Below are 25,078 nucleotides of genomic sequence, written 5' to 3' on the forward strand. Positions count from 1 at the left end.
TGAATGTACATATAGCAAGATCATTTTATGGCTGAATGTCGTGCGTCTCAGCATGAATTAATATTTGGTATGTATACATGATCGTGTTATTATTTTGTAGGCAGTGGGAACTGATAGGAATATTCACGATTGGATATTAGAGAGGCGTGCGAACACGTTAGAATCGTTATTAAAATTTTTTCATTGCGATCTTAATAAGATATTAGAATCGTTTAACAACGATAGAAACAAATTCACAGAGAAACTGTATCAAATGTTTGAAACTTATTTGCCAATACTTCAACATAGTGCCAATCTTTTTTCCAACATACCTATTATCAAACTTCCAAAGGTTAGTGCATGGCATTCTTTTTATTATGTTCTTTAAGTGTATATAAATAATTTAATTAATCGCGCTCTTTGTTTTCCTATATATTTACCGTTACATATCAATATCAATCGTATCAATACTAATTTCAAATTTTCCTCAGAGTGCTAGTAACATATTTTTAGAAGCGATCGAAGTTTTACAATATTGTCAAGAAACTAATGGTGTTGTGGGTGGTGCAGTCTTCTACAACAACAAGTGAGCTATATAATAATATAGTTCTTATATAATAATATAATTATTAATTTTCATTTACTAATGTTTTAGGATAGTTGCTACTCAATTAAACGCAGACTTGACCAAACAAATCGTTATAACCGATCCGTATAGAATAAAGGTATATTCAAATTGCATTGTTCTCGTGTTTCACTCATTGAAATATATAATATTAAGATATATCCTGTTTTCCTCAGGCTCCTGCAGAAAGAGTATCAACGGAATTTCACCTACCTGTCGGAGTGCAGTTACTGAGAGTGTACATAGAGCAGAAACAGTTTGCGAAGCTTATGCAGGAAGCAAATAATGAACGTTATTACAGTTCTTACTTCGACTCTGTCATGAAGAAAATGATACAGAGGAAGGTAAAGCTACAACCGTATGCGCGAATTTTTCTCCGAGTTGAATCTTTCATATTGGGATTTCGAATGAAAATAGTAAAAAATTCCACGAGTCATATGTATATATTGTTTTCAGAGCATGTCGAAGACCAGTAAAGAGCTGCCCTTATCTGGAATGAAACGCGACACTTCTCGTATTTTTACCGTACCTGAAGAAGGAGAACTGGACTCTTCGCAGTACAACGACAACAACAACCACTACATACCCTCCGTTCCGCTTACCGCTTACAATTCACCGGTGAAACGTAAACAGGAAAGCAAACCAGACCGTCCAAAGTGCGTGAATCCTCTGACTCCGAGCGTTTGTTCTACACCGTTGAAAGATGTAAATAGAGTTCTGCACGGTAACGTTATGCTGATATGCAACACGAACGAGGATGCCAACACGGAGAAAGCGGAGGAGGAGAAGGAAGAAATGAAAACGAACGTACCGGACGACATACCGGACGTCGTGAAAGAGGCGCTCAGGTGTAAACGCTTGAACAAATTGAGAAACGTCCCGCCGAAGAAGAAGGTGATCAAAAGAAGAGAATTTACTAAAAAGAGCTTGAGCATGCACGATTTAGAGTCCGTCAATTTATATCGGAATAGAATATCGGTTAGAACGTACGGATTAGGTTTGCCGCAGCTGAAGGAAAGCATATCAGCCGAGACATCTCCGGAGAATAAACCGGCGCACAAGAAGCAATATCACACTATCACCGATCCTTGTTACCCGGTGTTTCGCGGGGACGGGCTGCCGGTATCGATGTCGTTATACGAACAATACATATCCACCCATTACGAGGAGCTCACAGATGATAGCAGCGACGCGATTAATCGCAACGACTTCTTAGCCAGTTTGAATAATAATTGTCACGTTCAGAACGTGACAAACGACTGTGATACAGCGAGCAAAGACAATTTAGAGAAGTTGAATAATAGTTCCCGGGATATCAAATTGGATAATAAAACGAAGCAGGAGACTTATCGTAGATCGATGAGCCTGCCGTTGAAACCGTTGAACGTCACCGAGAACGACGACAGGCGAAAGTCAACGTCCGAATGCGGCAACGCGTACGACTTTCTTCAAAAGAAGAAATTGGACGGGTTGCAGTTGACACCGTTGATGTCGAAGCTCAGCTTGCTCGCCGACGAAAGGACCAGCGGGTTCTGCAGCAGGGAAACCACTCCCAGCGAATTTCGCGATTTATCGGGATTCTCCACGGCAACGAATCAAATGATCAAACAGAAATTAGAGGCAGTGAATAAAGAGATAGGCAGCGACGGGGAAGACGAGCTCGAGGAGGACTGGGTTACCACGTCCAAGGATCAAGTTTGCCTCGAGGCGACCGAACTGTTTCTCTGCGGCCATCAGAACATGGTGCTGGTGCTGTTGATGGAAAGCGGAACTGCTAATAATCCCGATCTTATACACACTCTCGTGAGTATAATTCTCCTTCATAATTACCGGCACATGTACTATTAAAAGAATTTAAGAACGTCCATGTTATTTGCAATTTATTAAAATCGTGAAAAATAAAAAGAATTTTCTACATGGTTTCTTTTTAATCGATATCTGGTTTGAATTTTGATCTAACAATGCTTGTATTGCAGTGGCATACCTGTGTGAGCGCATTAGGGAAACTGGAGACGAGACTGCAGCAGTGCTTAGAGCCTCTACCATCGAACGAAAACAAAGAGCTGTATAGTATTTTAAATATTGATAGTCAATGGGATACGATCAATCGTTCTGGACTATGGGGAGTCACCGAACTGGATATCGTGTCCTGCCTTCACGATAGATTTTCTCGTGCTAGTAATCTCACAGACATCATTGTTAGGTAATACAATACTTTTAGTTATTAGAGAACATAATTGAATTATATAGTAGATTTGCATATATATATATATATATATATATATATATATATATATATATATATATATCGGCTTTAACTTGCTTTGGTAGATATACTCGCATCTTTTTGCTCGGTTTAAGAAACATATGTACAATGTTGGTTGGCGAAAGAATTCTTATTGTTAGAGCGAAAAGATGTAGTATAGAATACGAGATATACATACAGATATTTTGTTCTTTAAATTTTTTCTGCTATTTGAATTCTTTGAGAAAACGTTCTTTATGGTAACGTTTTGATATAAGCATGGTAAAAATTGCATATGTTTTTTATTAATTAACTAGAACGGAAGATACGGTTGTTTATGGTAACCAGTGCGGGAATATAGAGGTATTTTACCAACAAGCAGTGGCACCGAATACCTCCGGAGGACTTCCAACTCCTGCGGATTTAATGGGAATTGTGTCTCTGAAAGCAAAACGTAGGCTGGAGAGAGATCATGGGATTGTTCTACTATAAAACTATATAAATCAAATTTCAATTGTCCGAACGAGAAATGCTTCCGCTGAAACGCCGTTCGCGATTTCATATTGTTTGACCAGTTTTCGATCACTCTGTTCGTTACATTCCGTGGCATGCCAAATTAATGATATTAGATATATCATATTTTCTATATATTTTTCTTGCATATAGAATAGTTACGAACACGTCGCGATCTGTTTAATAGCATTGATTGGGATACATTCTCTTTACCTTGTCACTCGATAACGCAAGGGCATTCAAGGCGAGAATGGAATCCTTTAATTAGTGGCTAGCATGTATCAGTAGTCGAATTCTTCTTACTAATAGCAGTAACACGTTTGAATAATCACGTATAACGTTGTGTATACACTCGAATATGTATATGCAGATATGTAGTATTATATTTAATTTATTTAACATGCGTACCGCGCGTCTTCACTAAGAAACGATCAGTTCAAAGTTTCATATCTTTCCAAATTCAGAAGCCAAACACGTTCCATTCGTTTAATCGACTAAGAGACTATACTTTTACGATAAAAAGAAAAAAGATGTTGCACGTAAACTTAAACGATATTGATAGAAAACGTAATTACTGAATTTTCTACATGTATTTTTCTAATTCAAATTCGCACCGTACCAATCATAATTAATTTAAGAATTGGCTATAATGTCGAGAACTTTTTATATCACTGATATGTATCAACCATGCATAATAAAACCGGTATTAAGCCATCGATATTTTCTCGGACACGATATAAGTCATCTATTTTAATACGAATTGTTAAATGTGTTTTAGTAACGCGACATTTGTTTAACACAGTTTACGTTTTCTTTGATTGCAGATGTATAATGTCTGAAAGGTTGACAAATTTTTATGCAATTTGAAAAATTAAAAAATAATCATTCCGTATATTCGGAGTACAACGATTTTTATGATATACGCGGTTTTCGAAACGTATTAGTTTACTTCAAGTCACAATATAGTAATTGCATGACACGAAAAATATCTTTCCGAAATCTAAGCTTTCTGTGTGTCTTATTAATTAGAAAACAAAGAAAATCTATAGTATTCTACTGCTACGTCCAAATTAAGTGATAATTAGTGTTAATAATTTATTTATGTATTTATACATCGTGTTATCGTGGGTAAAGATTTTTAATACACAACTAGATATAAGATATAATTAATATTGTTTACTGTTTCACTTAATGATTCTGTGTTGTATAAATGAATTTATATTGTATATGTATTGAAGGTGTAATGAATCATTTGTATATATATATAAATATAATATAAGAAGCATCCGATAATTTATTTATATAATTTACGTGAAATAAAACGAATTAATTTTTTGTTAGTGTGGCTAATAAAAAGAAAAAGTTAAATCTTACCGTTACAAGAGGAAAAGATACATCATAAAATAGCGCGTGCAATTCGTATATGTAGTCAGATTTTTGTAACATCCATTAATATACATATATATGTCATATGTATTATTCTTAAACTATTTGTTCACGTTCGATATTTTTTAATCCTTTTGTTATGTACTTACAATTGTTACTTTTATGTTTGTACCAGTATACATTAATCTGCTATCTCTCTAAATATCGTTTCTACAACAATTTGATCTAGTCATCTGCGTATGTACATTACACCAGATAAACGTATAAACAAATAACATTCCGATTTTGTATTGCTTAGCAATAATCGAAAATCAAACATTTCTTTGCGAATCAATTAATAAACTTCAGACTAACATAGGCATAACGCAAAGTTATAATGTTAATATTTTTTTATATCGACAGATAAGGTGGAATATATGCAATAATATACATATGTTATACTTGACTTTGTTATGTTACTGTAAGATTTCTACCGTCTCTTAATTTTTTGTTAAATTGCCATCATTACATGAAATAAAAAGAATTGTTTGAATGCCATTCTTTTCGAGCAAGAGCTGTGTATGTATATATATATATATATATATATATATATATATATATATATATATTGTCACGAATACTTTGAATGTTGTGTACGAGTTTATCTCGCGAATACTTTGAATATTGTGTATCCTGAAATCTGATTGAACTTTTTGTTCTCTCTTTGGCCTCGACGACGATGAAAATGAATCGGGCCAAGCCCCCTGGTTTAACAGGTTGCTAAACATGTTTACGCGCCGCGTGATCCTTTTTATGTTAATTATGTGAAATTATAATAATAAAACACGCCTTCAAACAGGAATCGAACCGCGCGCTGACGCATATCCAATCGTGTTTCGTCATTTTGAACGGCGAGCCTCCTCGAGTGGAAAATTTTACCCCAATCGAATCGTTTATTTCTACTAACGTAAAATAGCGTTAAATGCAAAATACCGTTAGCACAAGGGGGAGATATTTTCAACAGAAAGATTCCAACAATCTTAATGTTATAGAAAACACAATTTATAGAAAACATGCGACAAGGGGAGTAATGAATACAACATTTGTTAAAATATTCGTTTATATAACTGTAAATAAATGGATAGGGAATTTTTATTTGACAATCAGCGGAGCATTTACATTTTCATTTGTCGTTTCATACGGAGCAATCGTTAATGTCGCGCCTTCCAATTTGAATAATTAACGTTGAGCGTAATCGTTTCAGAGGCGAGACTTCGTCAGGATATCAGGTCGTGATCAGCTCGTGTAACGATTCTGAAAAACCTGATCGCCGTAGGTTTTTTTACGATTCGTATTTCTAGAAGAATGCAATGCAAACAAGCCTCCACGATCGACCAATCACCGTTCAGGATACCGATCACCGATTTCGACGCGCGTATATTTAAGCAAGGCGCGTTCTGCGATTAGAATGATTTCAAAGCTCTCGGCACGAGACGAGAATCGGAATCGCATTTTTCACGTGTAAACAATGGTAAGGACACTGTATAAATTATAAGTATGGAGTGATTGGTTTTCTGTTTTTATTAAAAAAATTATAATAAAATGTTACATTTAAATATTTTTTCCACTTTTCACTTGTATCTTAACATCTAAAATTTCGTGTAATCTCTTCTTTATCTTTCAGACTACGTATACGGACAAAGGCCAGAAGGTGAGTGAAATTACTATACATATAGACAATATAGAGACAAGTATAAAAATGTTCGTCAAGCCTTATTTCTTAATTAAACTATAAAATTGTAGCCTTTGGGAGGGAAGTTTCTGTCTTTCGACCATGTCACGTTTTGGGTCGGAAATGCGAAACAGGTAATCGGAATGGCTCTGATGTTAAGAAATAGTTTTACGCGATTGTTTCGTTAATTCTATTTATTGGTATAGGCAGCTGGTTATTATTGCTCTAGGATGGGTTTTGTACCTTTGTGTTACCGTAGTTTGGAAACTGGCTCGAGAGAAATAGCATCGCATGCTGTTAAACAAAATAAGGTATATACACCAAGTGTTGTCCGTTAATTTTAGTCTCTAATTGTAAGACTTTGTCTTACGCTTGAAATATATACCTATTTTGTAATAAAGTGAATCGATTGAAATCTCAATGTTACTTTCAGATTATCTTTGTGTTCGAATCGGCATACAAGCCCGATAATGGGGAAATAGGGCGTCACGTTTTACGACACGGCGATGGTGTTCGCGATATTGCTTTCAACGTCGAAGACATCGATACGATCGTGAAGGTACGTGACATTTATCAGAACGAGCAATTATCAGAACAAACATGAAATTTCGAATTTCTTAGATTGCCAAGGAGAGGGGAGCGAAAATCATAAGGGATGTATGGGAGGAGAAGGACGAACATGGTGTTGTAAGGTTCGCTACTATAAAAACTGTAAGTCTGTTAGGTATTACCAAAAAGAGAGAGGTAGATTAAAAGTAAAAGCAATATTTGAATGAGTATTATATCTGTCAGTATGGGGACACGCATCATACGCTCGTAGACAGATCAAAGTATAAAGGATTCTTCTTGCCTGGGTTTCAACGACTGCCAGAAGATAAATCTATAAAAAATTTGTAAGTCGTATGAAACAGAAAAAGTCATACATATTGTATATGTAATAAAATCGTGTTTCTCTAAACTGTACTGATCCCATAAAAATTGATTTGTTTAGACCAAAAGTTGGATTAAATTTCGTGGATCATATTGTTGGCAATCAACCGGAAAAACAAATGGAACCTGTTGCGAAATGGTAGACTAAAAAGTTTTGTTTAATTTAGACATCGAAAGTGTGTTATTCAATGAAAATAATAAAAAAGCGAGCTGTTTTTTTGTACAAATTTTGGTTTATTTTAGGTACGAGGAATGTTTACAGTTTCATAGATTCTGGTCGGTAGACGATACTCAGTTACATACAGAATTCTCTGCTTTACGTTCTATCGTTATGACTAACTGGGAAGAAACTGTAAAAATGCCTATCAACGAACCAGCTGTTGGCAAGAAACGTTCTCAAATACAAGAGTACGTCGAGTATTATGGAGGAGCGGGTGTACAGCACATCGCTCTGAACACAGATAATATAATTCAAGCTGTAAGTAAATATAACAACGATAATCTCCTTTCGAGGAGATTCATTTCTGATGGTACACGCTCTTTCATTGTATTCCAGATACAAAATTTGCAAGCTAGAGGTATGGAATTTCTAGACGTGCCAGACTCTTACTACGATACGTTAAGAAGTCGTTTGAAATCTAGCGGAGTGAAAATTTTGGAAGATCTTAACACGCTTCAGGTATAAAGAGCAAACACAATTCTAGACAAGTTATACATTTAACGAAACCTAGTTAACAGTTAAATATTATGATTCTAGAAACTAAGAATTTTAATCGATTACGACGAGGATGGATATCTTCTGCAAATATTCACGAAAAATATGCAGGACAGACCAACACTTTTTATAGAAGTGATTCAAAGGCGTAATCATAATGTAAGTATTATCGTAATCGAAGCTCTTGCGAACCGAGTATCCACGTACTCGGGATACTCGTAGCCTTGAATCGAAGCTTGAATTTGAGTACTCGAGTATTCGAACTCGCGACACTGCGATCGCTCTCAAGTACTCAAGTTCGGATACTCGTAGATCGGAGCAATAGTAAAAGCCCTAGTAATAACTGTGTCAAGTAACATTTACATAAATCACTTCTATTCAAGAATATAAATGACTCCGTTTCGTTTATGCTATAGGGATTTGGAGCTGGAAACTTCCAAGCTTTGTTCGAAGCTATAGAAATGGAGCAAGCTAGACGCGGCAACTTGTAAAATTCTAATTAAGACTAAATATTAATATATACAGGTATGTTGCACTTAAGAGATTTATATAATAAAGATTTTATTATAAACATAATAAAGAAACAATGTTCGTTATTCTTACTTTTATGTTATAATCTTTTTAATGATGCACATTGGAGAATGGAGACTAACAGTACATTAATTCCAGATGTTGTATTTAATGGCCAATATCTATTTTACAAAAATACACACAGCATGGTAGTGTAAAATATGTAACATTTCAATTTGAAGCGTAATAATCGACCATTAAAATCAAACATTGTACAATATTATATTTCCATTGTGTCGTGACATCGTACTATAAAAATGTAATATCAACGATATAGGCATATCTGTGAAATTACGGAACTTAGTAAAGCAAAGCGACTGTGTCTATTTTTAATGCTTCTCTCTTTCCGTGGCCAAGGATATAAGTGAATATTCTTTTGTATAAAAAAACTGTAGTATCTAGAAAGAATGGGATAATATGCGGTGACAAAGGATATTAATGATAAAGTAGCTCACTTATTCCAATTTCTGGAGATTCCATGGCTCAGATAACTGTCTGCCATTAATCATGAATCTGCGCATAGTTTTCTTCATGCGGTATCATGAATGCCAAGGCGAAAGATGTCATGTTGACAGAAGAACGAGTTCCCCAGTGGCTTCAGCACAAAGATTTGCGAGAAGGCATGTGGTGGGTCTTCGTCTGCCTGTAACGCAAATAAAAATACCATAAGCGGAAATTGATTACACGAATCAATCGATTATAACGGTGGATTAATGCAGATATAGGAATCGAATGTTTTACAAGTGGATATTCTTTGAAGATTTTCACACGTAACAGAGTGACACGCAAAAGAACTGTTTTAATGTTGGTATTAAGCGTCTTATATTTCACAAAAATCTATAGTCAGTAAGTTTGTTATAATATCAATGACTTGAGAGATGAACAACCATGCAAGAATTGTGCACGCATTGCACCAATGTAATGAAAATAAGAAAATTACATGCTACGATGGTAAGCGACTTACCGGAAAATAAAATCGAGAAGAATTCTACATTTTCGAGTCTGTTAACGTGTCGCTAGATACTTACTTTTTCCATTAATACTCTCTTAACTTACGTAAAAGGATTTGTTATATCGTTCTCTGAATTTTTTGTTCAACAGAAAATAGATTCCTGTTAGTTCAGTAATTTAAAGTTCTCCATTACATTTTACTCGTCACAAATTATACTTTACTAGATATCAATCAACTAAAATACGTATGTATTAAGAAAATCATAAAATTTCTCATCGAATTCAAATAACTTCGATAAGATCGTTTCTACGGGTGATGCAACGCTATTAATGGAAGTGATATGGTCTCGTCGAGTGCAAAATTTTTATTCTAATGCTAACTTTAGTGATCAAATTATTTTACAGCACATACAAAAGCAACATAGCATTAATATACACGTTTGGGTAACAAGAGTTAACAAGCAAGCATACTCTGGCAAACACGAAGCTAGTTTAGAGAGTAATTAGTATTGGGCTTGCCTGTACTGGTACAAAGATCAACCGAAGATCGGTACCTGACGCCTAAACCGTGTCGTGCAGCGCAAGTCTGAAGATGTCGTGCTGCACGTAAAAGCTGGTGCCAATTGGCTTCAGGACAAATGTCTGGATGTATGCATGGGGCTGATCCTCATCAGTCTGCCCAATCATCAACAATCACTGACTGAATTTTCTTATTTCATCTTCTTTGCGGAGGTAGGTATATAGAGAGATTGTTGCCGGACATTAGTCATAGCTCAATCAATCTCTGTCTTCATATGGCAGCACAAAAAATGTAAGGCAGTACAGTACACATTTGTGTAGCGTGTCCAGCCGATAGAATATAACGTATAGACAAACAAAGTAGTACTTAACGACGAAGAGACATGGATACCGAGTTACTTTCTTTACCCAAAAAATTCCGAGGGTGATTCAATAACGACTGAATTACTCTCGTACATTGTTCTTGGTATAATATATAGAGACGGTAATAAGAAACTAAATTACTGAACCAATTGGAATAAGAATTTTGCACATTAAGGATACTTGATACTTTATACGGTGCAAAATTTTCACCGTTTACTTTAGAAATCCTCGTAACTTTCGATCGTACGAAATTCGCAACACCTCGACGTTCATTTCTGTTTTCCGCAGAAATTCACAATGACATATACAAAAAAGTATAAAGCTATAGAGATTACTCGATATGTAGTATCATTTGGTTTGATAACGACGCAACAGATGCGGTTTCTTTTATATTACTTATACAAGAAATATAATAAATCGTTCCTTACCTGCAACCTTCCTAAAACATTAATGAGTACACCGCCATCGAACATTGGTTGCGAATCAATCGCAGTAATTATCCGATTAATTTTTTGAAACGATAAACTCTGAAAATCAAAAATGTCACTAACAGCATGAAGTAGATAGAAAACATATTATTAAATCTCATATCTTGCATAGTAAATGGGGATATTTGCCAATTCGATTGTTCAATTAAATATGACATGTTTGGAAAAAGGAAAATCAGACTGACTGACGCGGGATAGCAATGGCAGAATGAAATATAATAAATTTCTGTTGTCACACAGGTAATACTTACAGTTAATTTTTCCATGATTTTAATAGCACCCTGTATTTGCAAACCTTCAAATGTCATAAAGGACGACTCGGTCTATGAATGGAACATCGTGTAAATACTATGAAAAAGTTTACGCCCGGTCGAATGAAAAAGAATGCGAACGCGTTAGTAGGTACTTACATTGTACATGTTTATTAAATTCGCTCTTTGTGCGGGATCGTCGAACAGTGCATAATACTGTTGCACGAAACCCTTTCCGATCACTTCATATTGGGGATTCAATGCCATTACGCTAACTTGTTACAATTCACGCCCACTATCCGACACCGTGTACTATCAGTCTTGTTCAGCGATTTGATCGTTCGGTACTTTCGTCTTTTATAAAAATCCTACAATAAATGTACAATAATGCCTATAACATCCCTCGTGTAAGATATGAGCGAGCAGGAAGCTACTTATGCCGACCAATCATTTCGATGTATCGAGAAAACCATCGGATTATTCTCGAACTCTCGAAAAGTTTAGATATTTGGCAACGTTTATATGCGTATATATATTTTCGCACGAGCACAGCTAACAAGGATTCACCATTTCAGTAATCAAGCTCGTAAATCGTACGGTGTGATCGCACGTAGTTTCATCGAAATTTTTCGCATGTATATCGGCGAGCAACAGCAATGCCAGCTTCGACGAAATTCTTTATCAGGAAATTCAGGAAATAATTTGCGAACGTCGTTTAAACAGTGACATTCGATTGGTTGAACGTCAGCGCCGGATGCCGACCGACGCGACATCTATAGATCGATTCCCGAACGTCGGACAGTTCACGGGACGAAAGTGAGGTTAACTTCCTTTTTTCCGGTGTGAAAAGCCGTGAGGTGTGTAGCACTTGTCACCGTAGAAAGTAATCCAAAAACATCGGAAAATTGGATGATAATCATTTCGAACGAATGCCATCGTTTTGAACAGTGTTTATTCCGATCTTTTTGGTATACCAAGTATTTTTTCGTATTTTTATATTCGTATTATATATATGTGTACAACAATAACGATTACGACTTTTGTTTGTATTCGATCCGTTCAATGTGGAATGCATGCTCGAAAATTTACACACTCGGAAAAACATTCATTTCATAAAGTTTCGTGATGAATTTCGAAAAAATGTGGATCATGTGTGTGTGGCTCGTGTATGAGGTTATGTGATACGTTTAAACGCAATGTTTACAAGTATCGACGTAACGCGCACGTCTTATTGTATCGCGAGTAGTACATGTTCTTTCTAGAGAAAGCATGCATAACGTATAAATAGGTTTCTATCGCAGACGTTGGTTGTCCAGCACTTTCTGAGTTGACAGAATTTTTTTCATTTTTGTTCCAGCACATATCTTCAAGATGGTGAAGATTATGAAAACAGGGAAAGTCGTATTGGTCCTCAGCGGCCGATACGCTGGAAGAAAAGCCATTGTAATGCGCAACTTCGATGATGGTACTACAGAAAAGCAGTACGGACATGCTTTGGTGGCAGGAATTGACCGATATCCACGTAAAGTACACAAAAGGATGGGCAAAGCGAAGCTTCACAAACGTTCCAAAATCAAGCCTTTCGTGAAGGTAAATTTTGGAGTCGCTAACTTTCTATAAGCTTCGGGAGCGTTTAAGCATCTTTATAATCATTTTTCCATGTATTGTTCCAGATTTTAAATTACAACCATTTGATGCCGACAAGATACACCGTGGACTTGCAATGGGACAAAGTGACTACGAAAGATCTTAAGGACCCAATGAAGAGGAAGAAGGTCCGGTTCCAGACACGTGTTAAGTTTGAAGAAAAGTAAGTGCCAATCTTCTTTGAAATGTAGTCGAACTATTTTTAATAGACTAGTAGGTGTTCAATACATGGATAAATAACGAATGTTTGTTTGCAGGTATAAATCTGGTAAAAACAAATGGTTCTTCCAAAAATTACGATTCTAATTTTAAATAAATATAAAACATACAAATACTTTTGAGTGTGATATTTTTTAATCATCCTGGATAATCAAGCACGATGTTAATTTATTTCTCATTCGCAATATTTATACATTAAGGAGGTTTTCTTTCTTGTATATCATTGAAAATACCATATCTCTCTGAAAAAAGTAGATTGATCTTATGAAACCATGATAAAAAATATGTTAGAATTGCAATATATCAGTTTTTTACATTGAACTAGCAGCAATTTAAAAAGCACTAGGAGTTATATAATTTAATAAATATTGTATTAAAAAAGTTTTCAATGTTATAGTCTATAATGAATTCTCATTACTACAAATTATCACTTGCTAATTTTCTTAATACGTTCATCTAGCGCTTCTATATTATTTTTTATAATTTCTAAGTTGGACGCAAAACTTTCTTGCACTCCTTTCAGAAGAGATTTGTTGCTCTCCAAGTCGGATGTGATTTGTAATTGCAGCTCGTCTAGACGCGTCAGAGATTTATTGAATTCCGCAGCTGGAAAAGAAAACATTAAAAGTTCACATTACAAGTTGTAATAAATATTATTCGAGTACGAGCATATTTAATGTACAGTAAATCCTCTATAGTCGCAAAAGCCTCGGGGAGGTCCGTTCGCAAAGTTCGTAGACTGACACTATTTTTATGAGCTTCAAAGACAGAGCCGAACGTAGAGAAGGACAGCGCGTGTAAAGAGAGACCGCATCGCATTAACAGTTCACACCAATATACCCGAGCCGAGATCAGATTATTACAGTGGAGGAGATATTTTTTTTTGCATTCATCGTGTACAACCTTTTTGCGACTACAGAGGATTTACTGTATTTGTGTATACACACCTTGCTGATGAATTGTATTTAAAGCCAACATACGATTCACAGTTTGCGGTAAGATTTGTGACATTGTCTCCGTTTGTTTCATGATTTCGTACATTTCTGATATCTGAAAGAGATTTTGATACATACATTTTTTTCGAATAGATTTTTACTATTTTATAAACTAAATAAATTATTTATAAACGATGTATCCAGAAGTAAAAGTTTACCTTTTGTTCCTGCTCTGTATCTAGTGCCAACGCAGCCTTCTTTTGCGCGATATTGTCCATTCTATGAATTACAGAAGCCAATCGATTTTCAATGATATCTAGTTGGAATGTATCTAATAACGCAGCTTTCGCTCCTAATTGTTGAACAGCGTCCATTACTCCTTGGCATTTGAGATTCTAACAATTGACAAATCATTTTCATTCTTCAGCTATTACTCATTCAGATTAATATTAACATTAATATTAAATAGATTTTACCTGTGAAAATTTCGATAGCTTGTCATTGGTTGTGCCGATAATACTTTCTATATTGCAAAGTCTCTGTTCAAGCAGTGCAATTCTTGCCGCTTCTTGCATTCTTGCTTTTTCTGGGAGGTATGTCATCTGATATTTCAGTACGGTAGGTTCAGCTGTTTTTTCAACTTTTGTACTCGGTGACTTTGAATCAGATTCAGAGGTAGGAATACTTGTTTGCTTAAATGCTTCTATTTGAGATATTAATTGCCTAAAACATTCAAGAGGTCAAGAGGAAGTTTGTATTTTTATGGGGATACCGTAAACTGCGGGCAGCCGGTTGCTCATCACTGGATTATAAGTTTCTCGCGCAGCTCTAATTATAAGCACTTACTTCAACCTAGTGCCTTGCGGGTCCGACAAAGTCGCAACAAGATCCGTCCCGAGGCATTCTTCTAACTTTAAGCAGTCTAATTGCTTTCCTAAATCCTGTACTTGTGAAATTATATCAACAACAGATTTTACTTCCGCTTCATCCTTCGCTTTTTGCTACTTGTAAGAAGAACGACAGAAAATATAAAATTACCCTTCTAGGACCTTTTTATCTTACAATTGGGTTTTTACAGTACCTTCACATCATTTATTTCTTCATATAATTCCTTAATCTCGTGCTGTAAACGTTGATATTTTTGAATCGGAGTTTCCTTCTCCCCGTCGCCAGGAAGTTCCCAATCTCCGAATCTGAAATATGCGACACGTTGTAATAAACATAAACGATATGTTTTGAATTATTTATCGAAGGAGATTTACTTGTAACCTGTCCTTGGTCTAAGCGACACGCAATCTGAGAAATCAACTGTCTCGCTGATAACATGTTTACCTTTAAATTTATTAAATGCCTCTGTGGCACTAATGTGAATTTTTTGTATAATATCAGTTTCGTCCTACGAGCAAGAATATCAACAAAGTTATAAGAGTATTAACAAAGAAAATAATAAGTTGAACACTATACCTCGGAGTACAGTTGAAATTGTTCAGATTCTGGTAAGTCAGTTGTCTCGTACACATCTACTTGATCGTACGCCTATTTCACAAATCCAGTGTTACAACAATTCGTAAAGAAAACGGAAACAAACATGTACATTTATTTAAACGCTATATCGCATAAAGTCTCGTAGACCGCTGGTATATAATATTTTCGTTAATCGCTATTGTATTTCGCATTATGTTTCATATTTAATAACAAGATTAGGTCGACATATTTTTGACGTAAGTACTTACAATGCCAGGTAAATCGGCATATTTCGGATCAGCCATTTTTCACGGTCAGACTAAAAAGTATTGTCAGCTTCGAGACAATATTACAGAATCCGAGAAACCTCTAGTTTCACCAGCCAGTGACAGTAAATAGATAGATTTTATGAAGATTTCGACAGCAGATAGCAGTGATAGCAAATTGTAGCAAATTAATATCGAATTGCCAAGTTTTACGTGTTCGTTTCCATTTACGCGACTGTCGCGCTATCTTGCCGTAAGAAACTACACTATTAGGTTTTTGCTATATATATTATCTAATATATAAAGCAGAAAAGTATGTCTGTATCAGTCTGTATGTTCCGGGGGCGGCTCTATGGCGCACGCTAAATTGGTCACAGCGTGGTCACAGCTGCGCAGTGCTTCGATTGTGCCCAAATTTTCTCGCGCAGGCGCGAGAAAACAGTAACGTATCTAAATACTACATATTGGGTAGCAGAGCGGCCAGAGCCCTGGCCCCTGAGGCAGTTATATTTGGTTATATTGGCAGAAATGTACCGAAACAATCTCTACCGGACAAAAAGACTCCAGGACGTGTCCTACGAGTTACAAAATATACACAAATACACTTGTTATGCATACATTTTTCAGAATCAAATCATATAAATTTTTTAAAATTCTGCGGGGTGCTCAAGGTACCCCATTTCATCGAGAATTATACTGTATAGAGTCTATAGCAGGCGTGGGCACGGGTGGAGCCCCTCAAACGCCTGCTTCCCCCTCAATTGAGGCAAAATTGCCCACGCCTGGTCTATACCCTGATAGCACAACAGACTCCACGGGGAGTGACGAAAACGATTACAGGTAGACTCCACCTGGAACCAGTCCACGCGGAATGCAGCTTTCTGCAGTCCAGCTGGAACGCCACTCTATCCTGGATTCCGCTTCCCCGCAAGATGGCAGCACGGTCGCACTGATTAATGCGGCGAATGCCGTTATACAGGGCAGCGCCGTCGGTAAGGGCAGATCGCACTAATGTGGCAGACGTCGATAAAGTAGATTTCTATTGTACAAATATGTAGCAGTTTTCCTTTTTACCGACAATACTGATTTTTGAATGAATATTCAGTCATATGCAAGGAGAGAAAACGAAAAAAAAAATAATTTGTGCAAAATAAAAATTCTCTGCATACATTGCAAGAGATGGAAGCTAAGATTAAAATGTCCCCATGCAAAAAAAGACAAAGTGTCGTATAAGGGAAAAGAAAATTTACTTTTTCTTATTTTTTAATACGCCGCAGGGAGTTGGTAAAGACACATGGACAATGACACAAGGAATATATATATATATATATATATAATAAATATTATAATTTTTTATTATTACTATGCTTTATTATTGGACGAACACCTAAATATCTCTTCAGGTTATTGTGATGCAAAAAATATTTGTTACGTAACGTGCACGGTGTGCCAGATATTTGGTCCATTGACACCATGCGCATTACGTAACAAATATTTTTTGCATCACAATAACCTGAAGAGATATTTAGGTGTTCGTATTTAAACGGAACACCCTGTATATTGTGATTATTACACGTTGTTGCCTCTGCTTCCCGAAACTTGTGGCCCGTAGCACGTTCTGGCATAGGTGGGATACCTAAAAAATACAAAGAAAATCAGTAATGTACAATATATGCATGTGTGTTGAATGGCATAATTAGATATACGTACCACGCGAAAAATTAGAGGTCTTCCTCTTCCCCGGTTGCCGCAGCTTCCTTCTACTCCTTCCCTGGATAGCACATTATATTTATCCTCTGTTCTGTAAATTAGATTTTCAATTACACAGTGAGTAAAGGTGAGTATTTAATCTTCTTCGCTTATTGCTCATCTCAACGAATTTTCTAATTTCTGGTGCTACAATTACAAAAGGTCTTCTGACGTTTTTCATCAACTAATATACCTAACTGATTCAAATATTGCAATGATATTTATAAAAAATCGATTAAGTTGAACTACAAACAAAAGAATGTACTACCAGAAATAAAAAAATTCGATGATGAGAAGCAAGTGAAGAAGATTAAATACTTGCCTTACTGAATTGGTTTAAGCCATCATTTTGCCGATTTAGAATATTGCTAAGCTAATTCTAATCTGAATGGGCCAAAGCTGAATTGTGTTGGATTTGTTTAAAGTGATAAATGATAATAATGATAATGAAAAGAGAGTGATAAAGTGATAAAGAAACAAACAATTTACTATTTTGGACTCTACATTGAAGTGAACATACTCGCCCCGTAGCACCTCATACGTGATGGCAAATGGCACTGTCGCGTGGTGTGCCGACAAGCGTTCTCACGCTTTTTCACGCGAAGATTTTGGGAGACATTTGAGCAAAATGAAACCGATTAACCAATATAAATATGTACAAATACCTTCCGTTCTTCCTTCCTTCCACGTAGTGCACGTAATCCAAGTAATCCACGTAATCACATAATCCAAGCAAGTCAATCTAATAAATAGTCAAATAGTCAAATGCCGCAACGCAGACCGCACTCGCGAGTGTAACGTGTAACCACAGAGCGAAGCTATGTAAATATATCTGTGATTGTGTCAAGAAAAACGCTGCATGTCACAATTTCAAAAAATTTCAGTTTATGCATTTATTGAACTTTATAGTGTAGGATTAGGTATTTACCAGAAAAAACGTAACGAAAATCAATACAAAAGGCTCGAAAAAATAATACAATTTATAACCAATGTCCTTGTCAAAGCATTAGTGATCAAAACTTTAAACGACAATATCTCGAAAGTGAAAGTACAATGTGACATGCGGCGGCGTCCTCCTGACAACCACAGATATTACGACCGAGCTAAGCGAACGAGAACTTGAGAACTGTTGAGAGTTGAGAGAATAACTGAAAACTGCTGAAAACTGAACGGCAGTTTCCCCTTCCCTGACGTATCGTCGTATCCGTGAGCGGTGTCGACCGCGCTTGCCCGTGTTGGTGCATGTTCGATTGCACGCGCGCTACACAACAAACGTACCTCTAGCATGTCCGTGTGACTACCTGCTCGACCGAACGCGTCGGCGACGCGTTCCTTCGATTTTCACCAATTTTCACGTTGCCGAAGTTTCGGAAGCATGAGGCGAAAAGTCGGAATCTGGAGACGGCGCGCATTTGAATCTCGGGCACAGCACGCGGCGCGACGCACATTTTGCTATAACTTTTGATCTAAAAGAGATATCGAAGAGAAATTAGGCCTAATTTTTTTTGAAAAATCGGTTTTAACGATGTAAAAAGAAATATATTTTGTATTTTTTAAATAATGGTTTCGTTGATTCTTAAGGTATAGCCGGAAAAGATGGTCAGAAGTATCCAACCAAATTTGTTTTTAGTCACGTCATGTTCAACAGAAAATTATGAAAAAATTCATGAATATTCTACCGAATAGCATACACTACTGAGATTTTTTTCAAAATTTTTGGTTGCAAAATCGATTTTTAAACAAATCGGAAAACATAAAATTGCCGATTTTATGTATATACATACATCAAAGTCTTCAGTTGACCACATTTATATTGTTACGTTAGTTGTGTCTCATCCTGATTATTAATGTGTATTTTTTCAGATTTTTCGGATTACGGAAACATGTTTTAAAAAATTGAAAACCTCCAAAAATTCCAAGAAAATGCATGTTTTGTATTGAAGTGTTAGAGACTCCAGTTTTATAAGAATTCAGTACTTGGATATTATTGAAGCAACCGTTCTTAATTTTTTTATAATTTTTTAGAGGTTGGGTAGTCGTTAACAAAACAAGTACATATATACGGCTGGGAATCTTCTGGCCCCGAATCGAATCCCGCATCTATAATCGTTTTGTTCGGTAAATACTTATTGCTTCGAGTTTTAATGAAAAGTTTAACCAAAAACATTTTTTAATTGTCTACATTTATTTTCAACTTAAAGAATTGATGCAGTTCGCGCTGTCGACTTTCGCTGTCCACTTTTTGTAATTGAAAAAAAAGAAACACAATTTAAGTTATGATTGCGAAGTGCAGAATGGTTTCGAGGTATTCGAAAATACCGCTACAGGTGGTCCCCTGTGTATCTATATCTTCGAGTAACTAATTACAAATTTTGTATCTATTATTCGTGATCCGAAATTTGTATCTAGGAGAAAAATTAAGGGCAAATTCGGAATCAGCGCAAAAAACTCTATAAGAATCATCCAACAGTAATTGTTGAAGAAATTTGGTGTTGCGGAGACTGTAAATCAAATGGGAAACTTTCTTCCAGCAGATCTATTAATGGGTCTATTAACTTTTTTCCGTGTAACATTTTGTTTATTTTCTCGTTTCTTTGTTATAATAAATGGAAGCTTATGTTAATTTGTTGTTCTTCATTCTTTAATAAGCCCCTTTTAATTTCCCATCAGTTTCAACTCCATAAAGTTATAGTTTTCTGTAAAATCCGTATCAATGCCTCCGGATCGGAACCTTTCTGCCAGGGGTTGTATTAATTCGAGTAACTGTAACTTTTTTAATGTTGGACTATATGGATTTGGACTTTTCGTGAGAAGTTGGAGAAATTAGTTTACTGCACGATGTGAAAAGATATGTAGTGGACATGGCGCGTTGGAAAGAGGGACTTTCCGGACGCGGAAATTTCATCCTTCTCAAGTGCGCGCTGTGGACGGTTGCATTGAGGGTTCGGTCGTAAAAGTGACGATTACCAGAACCCTGACTCAACCGTTGCAATGTCCTTGGCAGCGACGACTTTGAATTGTTTTGGGGAAGGAAACTTTCTCCTTACTCTTGAGGAACGGAGAATTCCTCCCCTTATTTTAACGGTCTTTCTCACGTTGCTAATCCTCCCACCAAAAAGGATTTTTACCAGTGGAAAAAAAGCTTGTGGCACTCGTTGAGAACGCATCGCTCTAGAGTTGCCCGCGCTACGTTAATTTATATCTCTGTACTTTGTTAGTACTCGATAGTCATTAACGTTTATAATCTAGTTTTCTCGTTATTGTTATTATTATTACATCTTGTTTTGTTTTGTCATTGTTACGTGTTATTGTTTTAATAAATATCTATATCGTTGTCTGTTAACCACGCGAAACATCATAGACACTGAATTACCCGTCATCCTAAAGATATTTTTCCAGAAATTGCAGTTGGCCGGAATTGTAGAGAAAATAGGTACTAAATGTTGCATTTCACAACTTTTTTATGTGGGGCCTATATTGAAAATTTAAAAGATAGTTATAATAATTAACCATTTGCAGCTGTTTTAATTTCGGAGCTGTTTTAACTCGAAAATGAAACATCTCGTTCTAGGTAGAATAATTTCGTTCTATACGATTCTTTTCATTTGATGGATATGAAATTGATTGTAATACCTCATACAATAATTAAAGGTTTAGTAATTGATTAGCTACCAACATGTTTAACAATGTAAACAATATTTTGCATAATGGGACAGCAATTTTTAGTGGTGATTTCGAGTCACCACTGGAGTGCTAAGGGTTAAAGATGGTAGAAATTGCAGGATATTACAACAATGACAAATATTATAAAGCAGATACGCTAACGTTACCGTTATCGCGTCAGAAGGAATAGCTGCAAGCTGCAAGTACAATTGTATAGAGTATAGAATTTCGGGGAAAACTGGGAAGAGAGGCAGGGTTGCCGGAGGATTAATTATGGCGTGGAAGAACCGACGCGACGGTGCCCGTAAGGATAATTACGGTCGCTTAGAGTGGCCGGACTATGGCAGGGTAAGACGTGGTTTCCCTCGGGTCTCTATTATCCATCGGGCCTTAATTTGTCCAGGCTGTTTGTCTCTCGATCAAGCCGGTTGGTCGAGGTCCTGGTACTGTACTTTGGAAATGAAATGGATGATTATGTGAAAATTTGCTTGTCAAACGAACATTCCGGGAAAAGGTTCAGGTAATTTCGTGCAGAAAATCCAGAGTTGTTTTGGTAACTACCCAGGACTTATTGGCCTGAGTTTTTCGCGCTGATTCCGAATCTGTTTTCAATTTTTTTCCTATACGCACAGTTTTTCAGGAACAAGGCTTTGAAAAAAAAACATATTTTTCAACTTCAAACAAATATTGTGATGTTATTATAAAAGATATTGAATTGTTCTTTCTGGCAAAAGATTCTGTAGACTTTCCCGAATACAGTGATATCCAATATTAATACATTATGATTGATTAAACGTGTTTAATCAATGATTAAATACGGAGAGATTTCGTCGCGTCGGCGCACAGTGGAAAATTTGGACCAGACTCGATTCAAAATCAAAGAACTTTCGATAGAAATGAGGTAGAGCGATGAAATTTTTTTAAAATGAAAGCTGAAACTTTGCAGAATATGGGAAAAATAGGGAAGTTATGGTACGAACGTTTTTTAACCGAGAAAATTCGTTAAACATGTAGAATTTAAAGAAATCGATTTTGCAATATCCTGAGGTCGTAGACAAATTTTGAGACCAGATTTGAAATCGGCGTGAAAAAATCTACGGGAAATGATATATAGCAAAAATTAAAAAAAAAATTTCCGCGCGTGGTATTGGAAAAACCACAATTTTCTCGAAATTGTGCAAGTTTAACGAATTTTCTCAACGTTAAAAAACGTTCTTACCATAATCTCCCTATTTTTCCCATATTCTGTAATGTTTCAGCTTTAATTTTTTAAAAATTTCATCGCTCTACCTTATTTCTATCAAAAGTTCTTCGATTTTGTCTCCGATTTGGACGAAAGGTCACACTGTGCGCCGTCTCCAGACTCTGACTTTTCGCCTCATGCTTTCGAAACTTCGGTAACGTGAAAACTCAGCCCGTCTGAGTGCCTGTTCAATTGCTTGCGCGCTACACACAAGCGTACCTGTACTCTGTCTGTGTGAACTACCTGCTCGACTGATCGACGCCGACGCGTTCCTTCGATTTTTACGTTGCCGAAGTTTCGGAAGCATGAGTCAGAAAGTCGGAATCTGGAGACGGCGCGCATTTGAATCCCGGCACAGCGAGCGACGCGGCGATAACAGAACATACGGACAATAGGACGTCCTTATATTCAATCTAATCCTCTTTGCTTATATTAGGGTATGTATTCGGATAATGGGGGTACGGATACGGGAGTCTCTACTGTATTCAAAGAACAAGTAGACATAATTGAAATCGTAATTCTAATTGCAATATTTTGTAGGACTCAATATAAATAGTACCGTATACTCATCTTTTTTTATCGATGAATATGATCACTAACTAAAATAAATTCCTAATAAGATAAAAAAATGTTAACAACCCATTAAAAAGTGTTAAAAACGCGACTGAACATGTTGGTGAAAGTCCCATTTGGGGGTGAACGGTGCTTGAAGCGGGCCCTAGGATTCGGCAAGATCGCACATGTGGCGACCAGACCTTTGGGTTTCCCAGCCATCTGGAAACTATCGAAACGGTGTAGCTTCGAATAATTTTCTGCCAGGGCGGCGAAGACTTCGGTCACCGTAGCCAAGTGGTGCAATAAACACGGCCAGGTAACCCGACGCGCGTCGGCCAGCCAGACATATTGGCATGAAACCACTAACAAGTTAATTGCAGACCTTGTTTATTTTTCGTAATTGTTTCATGTAAATGACGCTAGCTGCTTCGTGTGGCGTTCTTCCGATTAAAAAAAGACTAATCTCAAGATAGAATTTGGACTGTGGATAGTGGATTTATTCAAAGTCTTCGAATAACGGCACAATCAATTTTCTACCGAAACCGAAATAATACCGGTATTCTTTCGGTTTTTCCAATGCTTAGGTTGTTCCAAATGAAATAGGAACTACTGGCCACTTAATGTTCCGTCGTAAAACCCTCCGCGCGAAGGAACAAGCGCGAGTCCGAATTCACAGGCGAGGCCGTCATAAAACATTCAGCTAAAGACCTTCCAGATGTACCTCCCAACAAAGTGATTTTTAGCCAGCCGAAAGAAGCACAGCCGATGTAGCCAGATGTATTTGGACCTTTTATACCGTTAATGTACTAAACTTTATACCGTAGCTACCTGCAACCGAACATACTCCTTGGTTTCAAATCCTTGCTTTAGTTTATTAAAAGGAAGTAGACTCGTTTTCAGGATTGCAAGGGTGCGGGATTCGCCTCTTATTCTCATCTCTCGATAATAATACAAACACGGGGTTTTTCACTAGTCAAAAACGCTAGATAAAAGAACGATCTAGAACACTATCTGCCTCAAAAGTTCTATTTTTTCGTTTACGAGGCGTAATTGGCATTATTCGGCAGCATGTAGCTATGAAAATAGCTTGTATGCTCCCGAATAATGCAAATTACGGTGACGACTAATGCAAATTTCGCCTCGTAAACGGAAAATAGGACCTTTGAGGGAGATGGGGCCCTAGATCGATCTTTTATCTAGCGTTTTTAACTAGTGAGAAACCCCGTGTTTGTATTATTATCGAGAGATGAGAAGAGGCGAATCCCGCATCCTTGCAATCCTGGAAAAAGGCTATACGGGAACTGCAATTACTCGAATTAATATTCGGACGTTCTAAAAAAGACGAGAACTTTTTTAATACTGTACTAAACGATTTGAACTTTTTTGGGGAGCTACAGCAATTAGTTTACTACAGGATGTGAAAAGAAATTTTTTCAAAAATTGCAATTGATCGGGATTGTATGAAAAAATACTAAGAGTTGCATTTTACAACTATTTTATGTGAGCCCATATTGAAAAATTGAAAAATACGCTTTGTAGATCTGTGTCGACTAAACATATTTTGAAAATTTCGTCAAAATCGGTTGACGTTGCAATGAGCTACAAACGTTTAAAGATGGTAAAAATCGCAGATTTTCAGCCTACATCGAAGAATTCTTACATCTTTCAAGGCCTGTCGTTTTTTCCCGCATCAACCGATTTCGATGAAACTTTCACAGTGCACATTATTTACGCAGGCCTACAAAACGTACTTTTTAAATTTTCAATATAGGCCCGCGCGAAAAAGTTGTAAAATGTAACGTTTAGTATTTTCTCTGCAATTCCGACCAAATGCAATTTTTGAAAAAATTTCTTTTCACATCCTGCAGTAAACTAATTGTTCCAGCTCCCCCAAAAAATTCAAATCGTATAGTACAATATTTAAAAAGTTATCATCTTCTTTAGATCGTCCGAATATTAATTCGTGTAACTGTACGTATTAGGGGATAATTAATGTATTACTAGTTTATTGATTTATGTGTAGGTTTACTCTTAATGTAACTGTAAAGAAAATTACGGCAAGGGGGGAAGAACGTAACATTCAATTTGTAC

At 36.4% G+C, this 25,078-nt stretch overlaps 5 protein-coding genes and 1 long non-coding RNA gene across 10 annotated transcripts in view; 3 read left to right on the plus strand and 3 right to left on the minus strand.

Moving 5' to 3' along the window:
- Positions 1–5,273, plus strand: part of Hps4 (Hermansky-Pudlak syndrome 4 protein) — a 7,091-nt gene extending 1,818 nt beyond the window's left edge. For 2 of the 3 annotated variants that reach the window (XM_076432563.1, XM_076432570.1), the window contains exons 3-9: positions 101–331; positions 471–565; positions 635–704; positions 781–948; positions 1,061–2,407; positions 2,581–2,807; positions 3,167–5,273. In XM_076432563.1, coding sequence (XP_076288678.1) covers positions 101–331; positions 471–565; positions 635–704; positions 781–948; positions 1,061–2,407; positions 2,581–2,807; positions 3,167–3,341 — 2,313 coding nt within the window. In that variant the 3' untranslated portion in view covers positions 3,342–5,273. The remainder of the gene's footprint in view (positions 1–100; positions 332–470; positions 566–634; positions 705–780; positions 949–1,060; positions 2,408–2,580; positions 2,808–3,166) is intronic. The other variant, XM_076432578.1, reaches the window with a different exon arrangement.
- A 182-nt stretch (positions 5,274–5,455) lies between these two features.
- Hpd (4-hydroxyphenylpyruvate dioxygenase) lies at positions 5,456–11,234 on the plus strand. Its single transcript, XM_076432627.1, has 13 exons — positions 5,456–6,258; positions 6,412–6,438; positions 6,531–6,593; positions 6,666–6,770; positions 6,893–7,018; positions 7,081–7,170; positions 7,252–7,352; positions 7,451–7,528; positions 7,633–7,867; positions 7,946–8,068; positions 8,147–8,263; positions 8,521–8,629; positions 8,774–11,234. Exons 1-12 carry the CDS (start codon positions 6,256–6,258, stop codon positions 8,593–8,595), a joined length of 1,143 nt encoding a protein of 380 aa, XP_076288742.1. The 5' UTR covers positions 5,456–6,255; the 3' UTR covers positions 8,596–8,629; positions 8,774–11,234.
- Ntf-2 (nuclear transport factor-2) lies at positions 7,059–11,897 on the minus strand. 3 transcript variants are annotated; one of them, XM_076432696.1, is made up of 5 exons: positions 11,406–11,897; positions 11,247–11,318; positions 10,936–11,034; positions 10,180–10,300; positions 9,044–9,317 (listed from the first exon to the last, which is right to left on the minus strand). In XM_076432696.1, exons 1-4 carry the CDS (start codon positions 11,511–11,513, stop codon positions 10,187–10,189), a joined length of 393 nt encoding a protein of 130 aa, XP_076288811.1. In that variant the 5' UTR covers positions 11,514–11,897; the 3' UTR covers positions 9,044–9,317; positions 10,180–10,186. The 3 variants fall into 3 exon arrangements, with proteins under 3 accessions (XP_076288795.1, XP_076288811.1, XP_076288804.1); XM_076432689.1 differs by having other exon boundaries at positions 10,145–10,300; XM_076432680.1 differs by lacking the exon at positions 10,180–10,300 and having other exon boundaries at positions 7,059–9,317; positions 11,406–11,882.
- Positions 11,898–12,602: 705 nt separating this feature from the next.
- Positions 12,603–16,055, minus strand: Dctn2-p50 (dynactin subunit 2). Its single transcript, XM_076432616.1, has 9 exons — positions 15,781–16,055; positions 15,512–15,583; positions 15,310–15,443; positions 15,129–15,240; positions 14,894–15,048; positions 14,524–14,770; positions 14,266–14,442; positions 14,060–14,162; positions 12,603–13,718 (listed from the first exon to the last, which is right to left on the minus strand). The coding sequence occupies exons 1-9, from the start codon at positions 15,814–15,816 to the stop codon at positions 13,540–13,542; spliced, it is 1,215 nt and encodes a 404-aa protein (XP_076288731.1). The 5' UTR covers positions 15,817–16,055; the 3' UTR covers positions 12,603–13,539.
- Positions 12,618–13,227, plus strand: Rpl27 (ribosomal protein L27). Its single transcript, XM_076432666.1, has 3 exons — positions 12,618–12,836; positions 12,920–13,056; positions 13,151–13,227. Exons 1-3 carry the CDS (start codon positions 12,618–12,620, stop codon positions 13,197–13,199), a joined length of 405 nt encoding a protein of 134 aa, XP_076288781.1. The 3' UTR covers positions 13,200–13,227.
- Positions 16,056–17,126: 1,071 nt separating the features above from the next.
- LOC143213122 (uncharacterized) lies at positions 17,127–18,746 on the minus strand. The gene is made up of 3 exons (XR_013009872.1): positions 18,192–18,746; positions 17,488–17,578; positions 17,127–17,413 (listed from the first exon to the last, which is right to left on the minus strand). It is a non-coding gene; the product is annotated as an uncharacterized LOC143213122 (long non-coding RNA).
- Positions 18,747–25,078: the final 6,332 nt, after the last annotated feature.

This window comes from Lasioglossum baleicum, chromosome 1 (assembly GCF_051020765.1).
Source record: "Lasioglossum baleicum chromosome 1, iyLasBale1, whole genome shotgun sequence".
Taxonomy (NCBI): domain Eukaryota; kingdom Metazoa; phylum Arthropoda; class Insecta; order Hymenoptera; family Halictidae; genus Lasioglossum; species Lasioglossum baleicum.